Below are 19675 nucleotides of genomic sequence, written 5' to 3' on the forward strand. Positions count from 1 at the left end.
AGGAGAGCATAACATTATACCAAAACAAGACACACCGTATGTGCGTGTGTGTGTGTGTGTAATATGTATAGTTTTTCCATAATTGCATTTCTCAAACAACCCTTGGATAGAAATTTGGGAGCTAACATTTCAAAGTTATGTTTAATAGTTTAAAAAGGACAAAATCAGGATGCCTGGGTGGCTCAGTTAAGCAGCTGCCTTCGGTCAGGTCATGATCCCAGTGTCCTGGGATGGAGTCCCGCATCAGGTTCCCTGCTCGGCAGGGAGCCTGCTTCCCCCTCTGCCTCTGCTGCCACTCTGCCTGCCTGTGCTTGCTCTCTCTCTCTCTCTCTAACAAATAAATAAGTAAAATATTTTTTTAAATAAATAAATAAATAAACAAAAATAAAAAATAAAAAGGACAAAATCAGTATCTTACTCATCTTTGTATCTATAGTTTCTAATCCAGGGCCAGTCACTTAGAAATAATTCAGTCAGTATCTGTGGAATGAGTGTGGCCACACTTACCTGGTCTGTTACTAAAGAATGAACGACTTGGAACAAGATGTATTTAACATGACAGGTTGTGAGGGTGAAGTTGACAGTTGCTTGCAAAATCTGATGAGTTCAAAAGGCAAAAATAAGAGGAACTCTGTCCCGTGTCCTGTTTTTCCTATTTCCATATTTACTGACTCCTTAATTTATGCAAAAGCATTTATTTGACTCTTCCTATGTATACCAAGTACTCCTCAAAGTGATAGAGATCCAATGGTGAATAAGACAAAGTCCCTGTCCTTAATATGTTTAGACTCTCGTGAGGTATATAGAAAACTAATCTGATGGTAAGCAAATATTCCGATAATACACAGCTATTTAGGCAGTGAGAACAAGATAGAGGAAGTATGGTATGTTCAAGAACTTTAGATCTTGTTTAGGGTTGCAGGGTGTATGTGAATATGAGAAATGGTGAGAAATGAGGTTTGTGGTAAGCCAAGCTAGGTTGTGGTTTTTGACAGTTTTCCCTTCTACCACCACCACCACCACCACCCCCCCCCCCCCCGCCCATTATCTCTGTAATTCCTTTCTGTTGGTCTGGTGAGTAGAAAGAAGATCAGTGGAGAAATATGTTCCAAGTGCCACAAAATTCCTTTATTTATTTATTCATTTATTTATGCTGAATACCATAACTGAAACTGCATGATTAATCTCTTCAGTAACTGTTTTTTCACTGTGGATATTTGATATTCATATGGCCCTTCATCTCTAAGTTGTGAATTCCTCAAGAACAGGGGCTGTGTTTTGTTCATCTCTGTGTCTTTAGCATCTAATAGTTTCTCAAACAAAAAAGCTGTTTAACATTGATAGTCATTTTATGTGTCATTCTAGTAACCAAAGCATAGTTGCCCTATTTTTTCTATGAAAAACAGAGCTCAAGTTTTAAACAAATGAACTTACAAACTACTGTCAGTTTAAGATCATCTCTCTTGGATTAGGGAAAATTACTACCCAAAAGAGTTGAAGTTTTGTTTTGTTTGTTTTTTAATTACAAGGATATTCACAGCATAACAGAAGAACACAATAAAAAATTTGTTCAACTTTGTTTACCTTGAAATGTTTATTATTGTTTTGATTTTAGACTTATGAGGAAGATCGAAGAAATTACTCCAACCTTCAAATTAGATGTCAACGTTTGGCTTTAGAATTAGCAGACACAAAACAGTTAGTTCAGCAAGGGGATTACCGTCAAGAAAACTATGATAGAGTCAAAAGGTAAGGTGTGAAGATGGCTGCTGTAGTTCTCCTTGTTCACATGCATCAAAGTCCTCTGAATTCTTACTGTTGACATTATTCATTTCACTTTGTGTCTTATTCTTTTTCTGTGTCTGTAGTTTTAACTTTTCCAGAATGTCATATAGTTGGAATCACACAGTATGGGACCTTTTTAAGATTGGTGTCTTTGACTTAGCGATGTACATTTAAGCTTTCTTTATGTCTTTTCATGGCTTGATAGCTCATTTCTTTCTGTTTCATTGTCTTGGTGTACCACCATTCATGTATCCATTCACCTGATGAAGGACATCTTGGTTGCTTTCAAGTTTTGGTAATTCTGTGTAAGGCTGCTGAAAACATTCATGTGCAGATTTTTGTTGGACATAAGTTTTTAACTCCTTCGGGTAAATACTAAGGAGCACGATTGTTTATGATAAGAGTATTTTTAGTTTTGTAGGAAGCCACCAAACTTTCTGTCCCAAAGTGGCTATACCATTTTGTATTTCCACCGACAATGATTGAGAATTCCTTTTGTTCCATGTCTTTGCCAGTATTTGGCACTCTGGATTTTGGCCATTCTGATAGGTGTGTGGGGATATCTCATTCTTTTTTTTTAATTTGCATTTTTCTGATGACATGATGTGGAACATCTTTTATGTGTTTATTTTCAATTTGTATATCTTCTTTGGTCAGGGTCTGTTAAGTTTTTGGTCCATTTTTAATTGGGTTGTTTGTTTTCTTATTGTTGAGTTATAAGATTCTTTGTATATTTTGGGGCGCCTGGGTGGCTCAGTGGGTTGAGCCTCTGCCTTCGGCTCAGGTCATGATCTCAGGTCCTGGGATCGAGCCCCGCGTCGGGCTCTCTGCTCAGTGGGGAGCCTGCTTCCTCCTCTCTCTCTGCCTGCCTCTCTGCCTACCTGTGATCTCTGTCAAATAAATAAATAAAATCTTAAAAAAAAAAAAAAAAAGATTCTTTGTATATTTTGGATAACAGTCCTTATCAGATATGTCTTTAGCAAATACTTTCTCCCAGTGTATGGCTTGTCTTTTCATTCTCTTGACATATACCTTAATCTGCATTGCACAAAAAGCATGTGGCTTTGGCAGTTTGTTGGGTTTAGATTGTATTTTTATATCGGTTTTTATTTTATTTGGAAGTTGCTGCTGTATTTTAAAATGTAGTATCTTAGAAGATAGAGACCCAGTAAAGTCCCATGAGTGTAAATATTTTTTACATCACACTTGGTGATTATTTTTGTTTTATGGAATCAATTTATATCTTTTAGTATAAAAGATAATACTTTTATCTCAAGTATTTTTTAGCTATTCCTTTCTGACAAAGAGTGTACACACAGGGGCGCCTGGGTGGCTCAGTGGGTTAAAGCCTCTGCCTTTGGCTAAGGTCATGATCCCAGGGTGTTGGGATCAAGCCCCACATCGGGCTCTCTGCTCAGCAGGGAACCTGCTTCCTCTTCTCTCTCTGCCTGCCTCTCAGCCTACTTGTGATCTCTGTCTGTCAAATAAATAAATAAAATCTTAAAAAAAAAAAAATGAAAAAAAAATACTTTCTGAGAAGGTTTCCCATGGCTACTAAGTAGCTATTGCAAAGAATTTTCCTTTTACTGGAATATACTTTTCTCTTGTTTGTACATTACTTCTCTCTTGTTTGTCAAGGCACTGCTTAACTCTACAGCTCTTACTATCCTGAGCCAAAATTTTGTCAGCCATGAGAGGGCGCTGATACCAATAAATGTTCTATAAAAACAAACAAACAAAAAAATCAAATAAAGGAATGTTTATGAAAGTATTTATAGATAGGACATTGTCCTAATTGTTCACTGCTGTCTCTACCTACACCTGAAATAATTCTTGAAATATAGTAGTCACTTAATGAATATATATTAAATGAATGGGCATTTTCAAAATTACATAACAACATAAGTAAATTTCAAGAAGCAGATTGGTACTCCTACTCCAGCATGACTGACATGCAGTGTATGTTATTTTGCATGTATTAATGTCAAACTATGGTAATTATTGGAGCTTGAAATCCGTGGCTCTTAAATAAAGCTAGATTTCAAAAGAATCATTTCAAAAGTAGACTGGGATAGTAAGATAATGTTTTGAATTGGTGTTTTGATGTCCTCTCTACCACTATAAATCTGTAGCAATAATAGCTAAAACTTGAAAAGAGAAAACTAAAAAGCCTAATCATCAGAATAACCAGCATGGCCATGAATGAAGGATAAATGAACCAAGATGAGTCATGAGTTGGTAGTTATTAAAGCTGGGTGATGAGAACAAAGGGTTCAGTATATCATCTCTATTTATATATATGTTTTATTTTCTATAATAAAAACCTTGGAATGAAAAACATAGCCCTAATCAAAAACATGATAAACAACTTTATGTGCTAGATACAGAACAGAAAAACAAATAAGCAAGAGGGCTCAGACTGAACCTTTGGCTCACTCAATAGAATAGTTTTAAGAAATGTTCTGTTTACTAACATATAAGATAAATGGTTGGGGGGGAATCACTTTTACATCCCTAATAAAGTCTTATAAATGTGAAAAAAGGAAACAGGTATGTGGACGTTAATCATACCATTATTAGAAAGATTTCAGATGCTTTTCAACAGCGGAATGGGAAATCAGTTAGAATTTATTTCTACAGAGTAATTCAATGTGGCAGTTAAAATCATTAAATTAGATCTGAATTGTATCTATATGAATAAGTCAGACATGTTATACTTTAAAAAGTGTGTCCAACTTTAAATTTTTTTTTTATTTTAGAATGATGTGTCCATCTTTTTTTTAAGCAGTTCATTAATTTCTGCTTACATAATTTTCTCAGGTTTATTTTCTATTTTCATTGCTTAGCTCCTTCTCTAATGAGTCCTGCTCCCTTTTAGTGGGGAATACTATTTAGAAATTAATATTTGGATGCTGGTAATTGATACATTGGTCATCGTTTCTAGGCCCTTTCAGTAAAGAGAGATAATAGAGAGAGAATAGGAATGATGGCTTAACACACTATGGGTAAGATCATACTGTTACCTCTAATTCTAATTCAGTGCCATAGTAGCTGGTTGAAGGGGATTCCAACTGTCCAAATATGGTACAATTTGATTATCAAAATGAATATTAATAATAACGAGTTATAATCTGTTGACTAGAATGAGAACTCTGAATGCATGCTAATAATAAAGAGGATTTTTACGGAAGAATGCCAACCAATAAATATATATGCATAATACAGTTACCCTTTTATAACCTTTTAATATTATTTGATTCATAATTATCGATGGAAGCTAAAACCATTGGATAAAAGGATATTAGGGAACAACATACTTATATAGTCTCAAAGTATGTTTCCCATAGATTACTTTCTAATTGTGGAGGGCAAAAAGGTACTTTTGTATTTGAATTTTTAGAGATATCAGCTTAACCAGGTGACCAGGGTTATTTTCACCAGTCATGGGAGATAGTGACATTATGTGCCTTTTTGTGTACTGAGACTATATACTACTTTATGGGATGTACTAAGGACACATTATCACTTGATATCTCTACCCCGAATGCTTAACCTCAATCCAATTACAAGAAGACATCAGACAAATGAAAATTGAGTGACATTCCATAAGAGTTGGCCAGTACTCTACAAAGAGACTCCCCCCTCCCCCCGCCACCCCACAAATAGCCTTTCTATATCTTTTACAGCGTGGACTAAGGAAGCGCTCTGAGTTAAAGAAGGCTAAAGATACATGATATCGAAATGCAATGCATGATAATACATTGGATCCTAAACCGGGCAGGAAAAATGACAACTGGAACAATTGACAAAATTGGAAAATGAATTATATGTTAGATACTGTATTAGGGCTAATAGTACTGTGATTATGTAAGAGAATACCTTTAATCTTAGAAAATTCACACCGAACTATTTAGGGATAAAGGGATTTAATGTCTGTATATATCTCTTAAATAATTAAGGAGAAAAACTGCACATGTGTGTGTATGTGTGTGTGTATATATTCATTCACCTATATGAACAACAGAGAGGGAAGGAACAAATATGACACTGTATTATTTACTAAATATTAAAGTAAATATGACAAAGTGTAAAGACTTGGTGAATAAAATATTTTAAAAAGCAATATGGAAACACTAAATTCATCGTTATACCTAGAGGATGATACAGGAACAGTAAGGAAAAATATTGGCAACTTTAAGTTTACCTGTAGTTTCTTATCTTTTTGAAAAGCAAAATAAAACTTTAATGTACATATAGACCAATGTTAACTCTTGTCAACTGTGGATAACAAGATCATGAATGTTTTGCTATATCATGATTTATATGGATTTCTTTTTACATAAGAAAAATCATAGTAAAAGTTGCATGATTATTACCATTTGAGAATACAAACATTTACATATAAACACACAAAACACTTAAAATAATATGTACCAAAATATTGTTACTGTCAGTCATCTTTAGTTAGAGGGTTTATAGGTGATTGTTATTTGATAATTTGTGCTTTGCTCACGTTTCTTCAATAAACATAACTTTGTTAACCAGAAGAAAAACATTTTTCTAAACTAGTTACTGAAAATCTAACTAAAAGATAAACAATTCTTAACAGCCATCAGCATGGAAACATCAGGTAGGTAGATGACATAAAGTACCAAGAAAAAGAAACTGATTCTGACTGGACAGGATAAATTTAGTTAGTAAGTCTATTTCTCTGATCACTTTTTAAGATACCTGTTGTAGGTTTGTTCTAATTCTTAGTTTCCCTGTTTTGGGTTTAAGAGCTTATCTGCAAATGGAAACTAGAATCTCTGGGTAATCATAAACAATTTGTGAATGAAATAGTCACAAGAATGCCTCCTTGTGTATCTGCTGTGCAATCTGAGTGATGAGTTAAGGGCTTTTTGACGCTAACTGAAAGCCTAGAGCCATATATAAATTCTTTAAAAGTTTTGGCTTCAAGATAAGATGGATGATGATTAGTGAAAAGATACCAGAGTGTACCTTGGAAGGTTTTATTAAGTATTTTACTGGCCAATGTAGTTTACATACTTATTTTTAAAGATAATAAATTTATATTTATGTAGCTGAACAGTCTTGAACAGAGAGTCTCCTAAATTTGAAAAGCAGATACTTTATTGTTCGTAGAATGACACTAAAGCCCCACTGCTGGTTATCTCTGTTAAGTTTCCTGAAACATAGTCAGTGCATTTTAAATGTTCATTGTAAAATTGGATATAAAAAAATAAAATGGGATATAAAATATATATGTGTTTGAATTTTATTTTAGTAAAAATAAACAAGTATATTTGAATTTTATAGTGAGCGTGATGCACTTGAACAGGAAGTAATTGAGTTACGGAGAAAACATGAAATACTTGAAGCTTCTCACATAACTCAAGCTAAAGAAAGAAGTGAATTATCAAAAGAGGTAAGCTTATGGAGTCACATGTATTTTATCTACAATGATTGTGGACATAGTCCAGGGCAAAATTTTGGGAGGAACAGTTTTCCTTTTTGATGTAGTTAACAAAAAAAGGGACTTGAGTAGGGGTTTGGATGGAAAATTGCAAAATAAGAATGAGCGCATTTTATGTGATAAGTAAGAGCCCAAGTGAAAGAAAATAATACAGTAAACCTTGAAGAGTCAGAGGAAGTTGCTTTGGACACTGTCTGTCTCTGTACCTACGTAGGTAACCACCTTACAGCAGACTGTTACTTTGCTGCAAAAAGATAAAGACTATCTCAATCGCCAAAACATGGAGCTTAGTGTTCGCTGTGCCCATGAAGAAGGTCGCCTTGAAAGACTTCAGGTTCAACTTGAAGAAGCCAAAAAGGCTAGAGAAGAGATGTATGAAAAATATGTAACATCCAGGCAAGATTTATGTTATTTTTCACATAAAGATATAAGATATAAATTAGGTATAAATTAACACCAGCTTCTTTGAGGGAAAAACAGGTTTTTTAAAAGGTAAATAGGACTGTATTTTTTTTTAATAGGACTGTATTAAGGTAATAATTTATTTTATTTCCTTGTACTATATTCTTATCCTAGTTGATTTTTTTCTTAAGACATAGTGGGGTTTTTTTTTCCCAATAATGAAAAGCCTATTTCTTTTAGGTCAGCATATAAAAGCTATAACTACTGTGTTTTCTTATGACATAATCTTTTTAATTCCCTACAACTAAGGTCTCTATACAAATATATTTTGAAAGAAAGCACATAAGTATCTCTATAGAAGTATCTTTTTGAAAAAACCTGATTGTGGAGCCTAGCTAAGCTGACCTTTCCCTGACTGTGTAAAACATTAAGAGAAGAATGAGGAGACGGCGCTGCATACAAGCTCTGAAATGAGACTCCTGCATTTCAGTCCTGTCTTCTCTCTTCGACTAGGTGCTTAAGCTATTAGAGTTCTTTTATACCAATACCCCTTATAATCCTTGAGATACTCATTTTTATCAGCACGTCAGAAACTAAAATTTAAAATGTTATCCTTTAACCCTTCACACATTCGTAACTTTTTCCCTAGGCTATGGCATTTTTCATCAGTTTGTGCTCCTGCTAATATTTTGTGACTTTGCTAAGAGATTGCAGTGGTTATGGTCATTGTGCTTAGAAGGAAAGATTTTATAAGGAGTCTATTAGAGTCATTTTTCTTTTGTTTTTAATTTTATTTGTATCTCAACATATAACACACCACATTATTTTTAAATGGTGGGCATTCCATATGCATCAGTTTTCAAGTCTCTGGTCATATGCATTAAAGACTAGTAAAATATTTTTGAAAATTCATGGTTATTCAACATTAATTAACATTTTATATCATAATTAAGCCTTAATTAAGCCTTTTGGGCAATATATCTAACAGCTATGTTTTTCAAATAACATTGAATATATTGAATATTCAACATAAGATAATAAATCTTACATGAAGGGCAAACAAAAGCAAAATTCATGGATATTACTTTTGACTCCTTGCAGAGATCATTATAAAACAGAATATGAAAATAAGCTACATAATGAATTGGAACAAATCAGGTTGAAAACTAATCAAGAAATTGATCAACTTCGAAGTGCCTCTCGGGAAATGTATGAACGGGAAAACAGGTATTTAAAAAAAAAGGAAACTTGTAGGTAAAAGTAGGAAATTTATTTCTCTTTGTTTGAAAGTGTATTTTATTGAAATTAAAGTACTTCTATGACACTCTCTTCTTTAATTCATTAAAGAAAATTTGTCAAATCTAAATTAAAATATAATGAAACATTAAAGTTCTAAGATCTTTGGTAACTAGCTCAGAACAAGGTTCATCAGACCTTAAGTTAAGCCTTTTCACTCTGGTATTCCCGTTATCTCTTTATTACCCTGGTAACTTTTCTTTTTGCCTTTATGGCAGTTCAGATTGAAAACAGAGATGAGGGGCGCCTGGGTGGCTCAGTGGGTTAAAAGCCTCTGCGGCTCAGGTCATGATCCCAGGGTCCTGGGATCGAGCCCTGCATCGGGTTCAGCAGGGAGCCTGCTTCCTCCTCTCTCTCTCTCTGCCTGCCTGCCTCTCTGCCTACTTGTGATCTCTGTCTATCAAATAAATAAAATCTTTATAAAAAAAAAGAAAAAAAAGGAAGTAAGATATATCAGTAGTTCTTCCCAAAACATATAAATGATTTCTCCAAGAAATTTTTTAAAACTAGAATAATAATATGAAGTATTACATATACCTCATTTATCTGCTGTCCCTGACAGGTGTTATATTAGATAATCATGAAAATGATCAATTTTATTCATTTTAATCACTTTTAGATTAGTACATATTGGGGTGCCTGGGTGGCTCAGTGGATTAAGCCTCTGCCTTCGGTTCAGGTCATGGTCTCAAGGTCCTGGGATCTAGCCCAGCATTGGGCTCTCTGCTCAGCAGGGCGCCTGCTTCCCCTTCTCTCTCTGCCTGCTTCTCTGCCTACTTGTGATCTCTCTCTCTGTGTCAAATAAATAAATAAAATCTATTAAAAAAAAAAAGATTAGTATATATTAGGTTTCCTTAGTTGGTGACTGGTAGTATTAGGGGCAAATAAATACTACTTATTTTGATAGCATCTATTTTTATATACTATCATGCTTCATATGACTTTTGAAAGTTTATATTTTAGGGGGAAAATTATTTTGAAATTTATTATTTTGAAATTATAGTTTGTCAGCACAGATTTGAGTATATAAAATTTTGAAGTTTGTCATCAAGCAAGACTTTAAATCAGACTTAATTCTATAATTATCACTGTAACATGTTATTCTATTAGAAGTACAATAGCAAAAAGTCTGAGAGTTCCGCCCCTCAGTTTTAGGGGTGGGGAATCTCTACTAATGTAGTTGGTCTCTACTGAGGAAAATATGTAATAACTACATGTGCAGAATTATCCTTTGGTTAGAAAACCAACAAAGATCACTTTTTTAAAATTACTGTTAGGGGCGCCTGGGTGGCTCAGTGGGTTAAGTCACTGCCTTCGGCTCGGATCATGATCTCAGGGTCCTGGGATCGAGCCCCACACCAGGCTCTCTGCTCAGTGCAAAGCATGCTTCCCGCCCCCGCCTGCCTGCCTCTCTGCCTACTTCTGATCTCTCTCTGTGTCAAATAAATAAATAAATAAAATCTTTTTTAAAAAATCACTGTTAAATTGTTATTTTAATAAAACAGATTGAGAGATTTTTATGATAATGATGAAATAACTTTTGAGAAGTTAAATAACTGGACAACCACATGGAAAAAAATGAAATTAGACCACTTACACTGTACCTAAAAATTAACTCAAAATAAAGACTTGAATGTAAGATCTAAAACCATAAAACTTCTAGAAGAAAACATCAGCAGTAAGGTCCTCAACATCAGTCTTGGCAATCATTTTTTTAATCTGACACCAAAAGCATAGGCAACAAAAGCAAAAATGGCTGTCCAGTTTTCTCAACACCATTTACTGAAAAGATTCCTTTATTTCTGGGCTTTCCATTCTGTTCCATTTATCTGTGTTTATTTTTATGCCAGTGCCGATACTGTTCTAATTACTTTAGCTTTGTAATATTTGAAATCAGGCCTTTAGCCCTGTTCCTCTTTCTCAAGATTTCTTTGGTTATTCAGGGACTTTTGTGGCTCCATACAAATTTAGGATTTTTTGTTCTAGTTCTGTGAAAAATGCTGTTGGAATTTTTATAGGGATTGCATTGACTCTCTGGATTGCTTTGGGTAGTATGGATACATCACCAGTCTTTCTAATCCATGATCATGGAATATCTTTCCATTCATTTGTATATTTATTTTCTCCTGTCAATTAAGGAAGAGAGAAAAGTATATATTTAATTGTATATTTATAAATGATTACAAATTAAATACCTGTTTAACCACCATCCAAATTAAGAAGTCAGTGTCAGCACCACAGAAATGTCCTCGAGAGCTTCCTGCTTAACTTCTTCCTTTCATAAAGAGAACTACTATTCTGATTTTTATGCTAATAACTTTCTTGCTTTTCCTTATACTTTTATTGTCTAAATTACCAGTAAATACATAACTCTGAGAAATGTAGTTTAGTTTTTCATATTACACGTGTCACATAAATGGGATCATGCTGCATATATTCTTTTGTGGCTTTATGTGATTCTTCCTATAGCCTTATGATTTTAAGATTCATATGCTATTACATTTTGCACTTCACTGTCATAACTGAAGTACACCATTTTTATGAATTCATGCTTAGGACAGCAGGGACATTAGGAGATTAGAGAGATATGCATAAAGAGAGATTAAAGAATGACAAATTCTTCCATCTTTCAAAATTTTGGTTAGCTCCAACCTGTATTAGGCAAGAATTTAGGACCCTGTACTCATTTCGAAACTTGCTCTTAAGGTTCAAAATGCAGACCAAAAGAAGAGGAATAAGCCTACTATATATACTAAGGTTGATGTTTGAAAAGTTTACATTTGAGCTCTCCAAGCCGCAAATCCACTTATTTTTTTTAATGATTTTTTTTTTTTTTTTTGTATTATTTGACAGACAGAGATCACAAATAGGCAGAGAGGCAGGCAGGGGTGGGGAAAGCAGGCTCCCTGTTGAGCAAAGAGCTCGATGTGGGGCTCGATCCCAGGACTCTGGGATCATGACCTGAGCTGAAGGCAGAGGCTTAACCCACTGAGCCACCCAGGCACCCCAGCATATCCACTTACTGAGTAAAGATTTATTGTGATCCACCATATGCTAGATACATGCCATAGATATAGCAGTGACCTCTGTCTTCACAAAGTTGGTTGTCTAATAGACGTAGTAAAGATAATAAAGAAACAGTAATTATAAGTATGATGATAATAGAGAAGATGACAGGAAACACAGGATGAGACCATATAGAACCAGGGAAGAGTTCTTGACAGAAGAAATACCCATGCTGAGACCTGCGTGATGACTAAGAGTAAGACTGAGTTAGGGGAGGGAAGGGAATTAGGGGAATGAATGTCCAGCATGGATAAAAGCTGGAGATTAATCTGACAATATGAAACTTTTTGAACAAACTGAAAATAATACAGTATGGCTAGAGTGTAGACTGAGAGGCAGAGAGTTCTACAGATTAAAAAGGGAAACAGAGGCACAGATCATACATTTGAACCATTGTCTAGGTAAGACCAGTGGGAAACAACTGAAAGATTTTAAGAATATGTGTTATATGATTTGATTTTATATAAAAAAAAGAGACTGCTAGGGGTGCCTGGGTGGCTCAGTTAATTAAACATCTGACTCTTGATCTTGGCTTAGGTCATGATCGAGCTCTGCATCAGACTCCATGCTTGGTGTGGTGCCTGCTTGAGATTTTCTCTCTACTGTTCCTCTGCCCCTGCCCTACACACACAATCATGCCTTGCATGCTCTCTCCTTTTTTTAGAGAGAGAGCGACTGCAGTGTGGAGAGATTAGAGAAGTGGAGCATATGGCTAGAGACATAGAGACTATTCTTTGAGGTTGTTTCTGTTATCAGAATGAGAAGTGATGATAAAATTGGGTTAGTAGCAATAGAGATGGAGAGTAATGGGCCAGATTGGAAACCAGTGTAGGAGGTGGAACCAGCAGGAGAATTCAGTGACTAGACTGGGTTAGGGAATGAGAAGATATTGTCCTCAGGTTTTTGGATTGGGTAGCTAATGTGGATGGTGATGCCATTTTTAAAACATTAGAGAAAAACAGGCTTTAATAAGAAACCATGATAAAATTAGCTTTATTTGAAGTTTCTGTATAATAGGCAAGCAGAAAAATTGTATAAGGTTCTAAATCTGAAGAGAAAGTTTTGGACATAAGATAGACCTGTGGCATAAGGGTTATTATTTCTATTTTACAAGTAAGTACTTTTAGTCCTGTGACCCGATTCTGTTAGGGCTTTTATAGGCTTTTATTGACTGACTTAATAATCTTAAAATTCATGGGATTATTTCTATGATAACATGCATAATTACTTCCAAACAATCCACATAGCCACGTAAACTTTGATATTATAATCAACTTGAGAATTTCCTGATTTTTTAGCTTTTGTTCTTTAAAAAAAAAATCCTTTAAAATGCATAGTAATACAGATTTAGACAAATTAGCCCTTTTTCTGTAGGATGCTTGATGCAGGTCAATTGAGAAACAGCAGACAGAATCATTACTGGAAGCAGGGAAACTGAAAGCAGATTTCCTTCTCTCCAGTATTGTTCTGACTCCATATGTACATCAAAATGGATACCACCTAACCAGGAAATTTCTGGAACTGGGGCTGCTGTCCTGGAAGCCTCAGCCAGGCCCTGGATGCAGAATGACCCCATGGATATTGACATTAAGGTGGGCAGTTGCCACCAGGTGGTGCCAAACTGCAGCCCAGATCCAGAGGGATTTGCGTTGCTCAGAGACCCCAAGCCAGCTAGTTGCATAGGCTCACCTTTGCCATTTATTAACCTCACAGTAATCCAACCCTGTATTTTTTATGGCTGAAACTCTTTGAATCACATTTTCTTCATTATGGCAAGAGGTAACTGTTCTTAGAGCTTGTATCTCACTGGTCTTTGATAAAGTAAAAATTATAGATTATTTTAAAATTTCACAGTATGAGCTAATAAAACAGATGAAGTATTTACACTTGCGTATTTGTACTCAGTCTCCTTACCCCTCCCCCAATTAACATTTTTAGAAGAAAATTAAATGAGATTAGAAAAACATGTTATACCTTTGGTTGGCTTTCTATACACTGGAGGGGGGGACATTAAGAGAGTACTTTTTATTTTCTCTTCTTAGATGTGGAAAAGAAAGATGGAACTCGTGCCTTCTGATCTTGGCATTTGCCCTTGTAATCATACCAGCAGTTTGTGAAGTTAGGAGGTTGAGAGGAAGGGGAAGAGAGTGGAAGAGATAAAAGACTTTAGAAAAGGCAGAGATCAGCAAAGAAAGAACTTGGGTATTTGGGTATATCACAGATACTCTAGTTGGGGTTATAACATGTATGTATGCTTTTTTTTTTTTTTTAAGATTTATTTATTGATTTATTTGACAGACAGAGATCACAAGTAGAGCGGCAGGCAGAGAGAAGGGGGAGGGGGAGGCAGGCTTCCCGATGAGCAGAGAGCCTGATGCAGTGCTCGATCCCAGGCCCCTGGGATCATGACCTGAGTCAAAGGCACAGGCTTTAACCCACTGAGCCACCCAGGCGCCCCGTATTTATGCTTTTGCTCAATTTATGAGTTAACGTTTCTTCTCTTCTTCTGTACTTTATATTTGCTTTAAAATCCAGTTTGGAGCTGTGGGAAAGAATGAGTGAAATTCACTCTGTTGGTGAGATTTGTTATATAAATAACTTATTGCTTAGTAGATATTTTGTGACTGAAACGTACAGACTCTTACACATTTGGAAGAAGAGCATTATTCCCTGAACAGGGAGTATATTATGAAAGAGATTAAAAGGCTAAATTTAAATTCTGCCTCTGCCACTAAATTAGCTGAGTGAATATCCCTGAAGTTTGATTTCCTCTTCTAGAAAATGAGCTAATACTATTGCACGAGGTGTTCTGTAAGGTCTAAATGAGATCATGTATGTGAAAAATAGATTATATATTATCAAGCTATATATAAATGGTAGTCATTTGATAACCTTTTACCTTTATGCAGTATTTTAAAAATTACAGTATAAACATCAAGGATCAGAATGTCATTTGTGTCAGTCTAAATTTCTACATAAAATGCTGACTTACTTGTTTCTGGTATCTTTCCTGACCACCCTATTTAAAATGGTGAAATTGCCATGCTTGCTGCCCACTAGCCCCTTCTTTGCTTTATTCTTCTCCAGAGCACTTAGCACCTGCTAACATACTTTGGGTTCTTTTGTATTGGAATGTAATCTCCATGTAAGTAGAAATTTCATCTGTTTTTCAGTGCTGGATTCCCAGGTACCAATACCTGGTACATAGTAAGTGCTCAGTAAATATTTGTTGAATGAGAGAATTAGTTGGAACTGCTTTTGAGAAATCAGGTAACTGTTGGTTTAGGTGAAAACGTGTGAGATGGATTTATGAGATGGATTTAATGAAGTAGTCACTCAGTTAACCATCCACCAGATTCGCCCAGTTTCAAACTGAAGGTTGCTGGAGGAGAGGTGGATAGAGGCATAGAATAACTGGGTGATGGACATTAAGGAGGGCATGTGATATAATGAGCAGTGCATATTATATAAGACTGATGAAGAACAGACCTGTACCTCTTAAACCAATAATGCATTATATGTTAATTAATTGAATTAAAATAAAAAAGTAAAAAAAAGGTTTTATCCTATTACATTCTAATATATTACATTGTGTTTTATCAGCTTTAAACTTCAACACATGAATGATTTTAAATAAGTTTTTGCATTTTAATGCTTAAACTTTTCGTAACTGGTTTTAAACCATGGTTTGGTTAGATACCTCCTCTGGGATAAAGTTTTCACATCTATAAAATGAAAAAATATCTGCCTGACCACCAACTAAAATAAAATGATAGGAAAATATAGTATGTTTAGGCAACAGTAATCTCAAAAAGTTTCTCCTCTGAAAATGCATAGCTTCTCCCAAAAAATTGTGTTACATAAAATTTCCACTTTGCCTTTTTTGCTACGTCATATTCATTCATTTTCAACAACTATGTTAATTAAAGGAACAATTACTAGTCACTTAATTATAAGCAGTAGATAATCCACTTGTAGCCCTTCTTGTCTATGCCATTTTAAGAACGAAGGCATCAGGCGTGGAAATGAGCAGTTTTATGTGTTGTCCCGGAAAATAATGTAGAGGTAGGTGATTAATTCAAACACTTTCCCTATAAATAAGCTTGTCATATAAACAGCCTTTTTCAGTCTCTTTTTGTTCCAACTGGAAAGGATGTATTCACTTTTATTAACCAAAAATATTTTTATATAGAGGAAGAAGAAAGATGGGTTGGTTAGTTTTATGCCTGTTGAGCTCTTTTGACAACCATGGTTTTTCACTTTTTATTCCTGGTAAATTTCAAGTTCTGAGTTGTTAGTGATGTTTATTCCAGCTAAGCATGCCATTGGCGTTCGCAAGCTCTGATTTGTTCCTGTTAGAATTTCAGAGGTTCTCAAGGTTTTCTCATTCTTCCAACATTTTTCTTGCCACTTTTCAGGTATAAATTTAGATTTAGCATACTGGTACCATGAAATTTATCTTCTAGTTGTAGGAAGATACATTCCATGTACAGAAATCTATTGTTAGGTTTGTACTGAGGCTTCAGGTTTTGGTTGTAAGATACTTCTGGCTAAACTTTATATACATGAAATCATCTCTGCACAGATACACTAGTTTGCATATGAAATACATCTATTTTATTATAATATTAAAATTCTTTTACCTAGAGAAATAAACTTTTTAAGTTTCTTGTTTGAATGTTATAATTTAAATGACATTGTCTCCCAGTTGTTTGTCCCCTGAAGTCCTGGTTTATGCCTGTTTCTCTAGCATGATTATTAATAACACCCTCTTTCACTCAAAAATGCCTCAAGTTGAAAAATATGTTATTTGGATAAGAGTTATAATATATACTAGGTCACTTTACTTTTGCACTTTCCATAGGATTGATCAGATTTCTTTTTCCTTTTCTGCCATCTTTCCTCTCTACCTTCCATGCACAAATATAGGATGGATAGGAGAGATAAGTATGTGTATGTGGGGGATGAAGTTTGTAGGAAGCAACATGAAAGAATCATGAAAAATGGTTTTGAAATCAAATGCTAGCTTTTTAAAGATCTATTTGAGAGAGAGAAAGAGAGTGAAAGAGCATGAGCAGGGTGAGGAGCAGAGGGTGAGGAACAAGCAGACTCAGTGCAGAGCCCAGCACAGGGCTCGACCTCATGACCCTGAGATCATGACCTGAACCAAAAATCAGGAGTCGGGCACTTAATTGACTGAACCACCCAGGCACCCCTCAAATGTTAAGCCTTTTTAAAAGCATTTTAAAGGATGAAATATTTTAATTTTGTATTTAAAACATTTGTTATAATGCTGACCAGTTGGCCAACTCTCAGCATCTCTCTTTATTATTGTAATTACATTTGATTATACAGTCAATTTGGACTTTTAAAACATTAGATTCATTACCTTCTACATGCTGTGGATAGTCTATCAATTTTTTGAGTTTGTTCTTTTGAAGAACATTAGAATTCCTGCTCTTCCATAATTGTATGTTGTTACATTTTCTAATGTATTTAACATTTGAAATGGATAATTTATTAGTTATATGGCAGTTAGGGTTTTATCTGTGGCCAGAATATAATCCATCTGGTATTCTAGCAAACCAGTCTAATTGGATCTGAAGGAGCATGGACTGTAAAAACAATTGTATATATAATATAATCACAGTTCTTTCAAGACTTATTTTTGATTTAACATTTGTGCTGTGAAATTGATGAAGGATAATTGGAAGGCACACAGGCAGGGATGAGGGGCTGACGCCCTAAGAGGAAACAACCCTTAAAAGGATTTTATACGGCCTTGGAAGGAGCCTTCCACCCTCTCCCATATGACAAAAACCTAATAGGATGACAGGTGTGGGAAGGGTTAATCAGATTAAAGCAGCCCACCAACAAGCCCCTAGACTTAGAAAACTCCAGTGGCAACGCCTTCGGGTCCCCTCCCTCCTGGGCAGCTTTGTACTACCACTTTGCTATCACTCAATAAACCTTGCTTTGCTGCCCACCATTCTACCTCTTCATTCTTCAAAGCGGCATGACCTAGAACCACAGGCACCAAGGGAGGAAAAAAGTCCTGCAAGGGAGACAAAAAGTCCTCGATTTCAAGGAGAAACGGTGCCCTTAAGAAAAGCGGCATAATTTGACAAGGAGCCTGGACTCCAGAACCAGACAATTTGGACACCATAGCTTATTTACTTCTGACCTTAGATAAATACTTAACTTCTCTGTGTTTCAGTCTTCTCCTTTGTAAAAAGGAAATAATGATGCAACCTATTTTGTGGGGTTGTTGTGAAGATTAAATCAATTATTATATGCAAAATGCCTAAAATGGTTCCTAGCACATGGCAAGCACTTTATATGTTTGTTACTACTATTATTGTCAGTGAAATAGATTCAGTTCATATCCGATTTAATTTGAAACCTTAAAGGTTAATTGATAATATTAAAGAAAGTATCTATATCTTTCTGTTAAAAGGAATTGTATGGCTTCTTGTATGCAGGTTGTAGTGGAGATGTGAAAGATATGATAACTGATAAGGAAATTAGGTTCATACAGAAATCCTACCAGCAGACATCTGTGGGAGGACCTGTTGATAGAAACCTCAACTTCTAGCACTTTCTCGGATTCATTTTAGTTTTCTTTTTTTGAATTACCTTTACTTATTTGCCCTTCAAGATCCAACATACATATCTTCCCTTCATTCACTCATCTTTCTTCCTCCAGTTAAAAAATAATCAACTCCTCTTCTTTGTGGCCTTGAAATTTTGTTATGCCTTAATATAGCACTAATTATAGTTAACTGGATGATATAGATTGTGGCATCTTGAATCCATTATAACCTTCTAATCATACCTCCACTCAAGCCCTATTATTGGTTTATTCTGGGTTTCATTTTATTCTCTATGACTTACTTTTATTTCTAATGCCCATTATTGCCAGAAACGAAATATTGTTAGGGACTGAACTTCTCTACCTACTAAAGAAGCATTGATTAATAGTACTATAATTGCAGTCTACTTGGAATTTTACTATTGAAATAACTCATAGAATAATGAAGCTATCTTTGAGAAATGAAAATTACAACCATTTTGTGATGATTTACTGACTAAAATTTATAGATCATCTAGGAATGAAAAATATATAAATATTTAATATGCTTAAAGAATTTAATTCTATGTATAAAACTAAATTTTCATGTTTCAGTTTGATAGAATAGTTTTAGAAGGTCATTACAATCAGGATAATGTCAGAAAATAATGACATGACATTTTGTGATATCTATTTTAAAATGCACTTCCATTTGGATAATATTTACAAAAGCTGTTTCCTTTTTAGTGTTATCTGTACTACAGTTTTTTTTTAAACTATTTTATTTCTGCCTCATAAACCATTTGACTGATGAATCTCCATTGGTTGATGTGTTTCCAATTTTAATTTTGTTGTTAGCATCACAGTGTAAAAGATGACATTTCATAGTGGCACAGCAAGTAAGCATTCCTATCCAATAGTTATTACATAGATTTATTCAAATGATGTGGGTTTTCATGGCTTTCTACTGACATTCTCCATGAATAATAAACACAAAATCCTAATACCCAATCCACTTCTTAATGGGGGATGTGATGATATGATGTAAAAAACCATTTGCTTTGCAGTAGAGACATCAT

The 19675-nt window shown here is 34.9% G+C and overlaps 1 protein-coding gene across 2 annotated transcripts in view; it reads left to right on the top strand.

The window, feature by feature from the left end:
- The window catches only part of PIBF1 (progesterone immunomodulatory binding factor 1), a 197436-nt gene that overhangs the window by 38713 nt on the left and 139048 nt on the right, over window positions 1-19675 (top strand). For both annotated transcript variants that reach the window (XM_082701266.1, XM_082701267.1), the window contains exons 6-9: window positions 1616-1749; window positions 7105-7213; window positions 7476-7657; window positions 8765-8890. In XM_082701266.1, coding sequence (XP_082557392.1) covers window positions 1616-1749; window positions 7105-7213; window positions 7476-7657; window positions 8765-8890 — 551 coding nt within the window. The remainder of the gene's footprint in view (window positions 1-1615; window positions 1750-7104; window positions 7214-7475; window positions 7658-8764; window positions 8891-19675) is intronic.

The sequence above is a fragment of the Mustela nivalis genome (assembly GCF_964662115.1).
Source record: "Mustela nivalis genome assembly, chromosome: 15".
NCBI classification, from domain to species: domain Eukaryota; kingdom Metazoa; phylum Chordata; class Mammalia; order Carnivora; family Mustelidae; genus Mustela; species Mustela nivalis.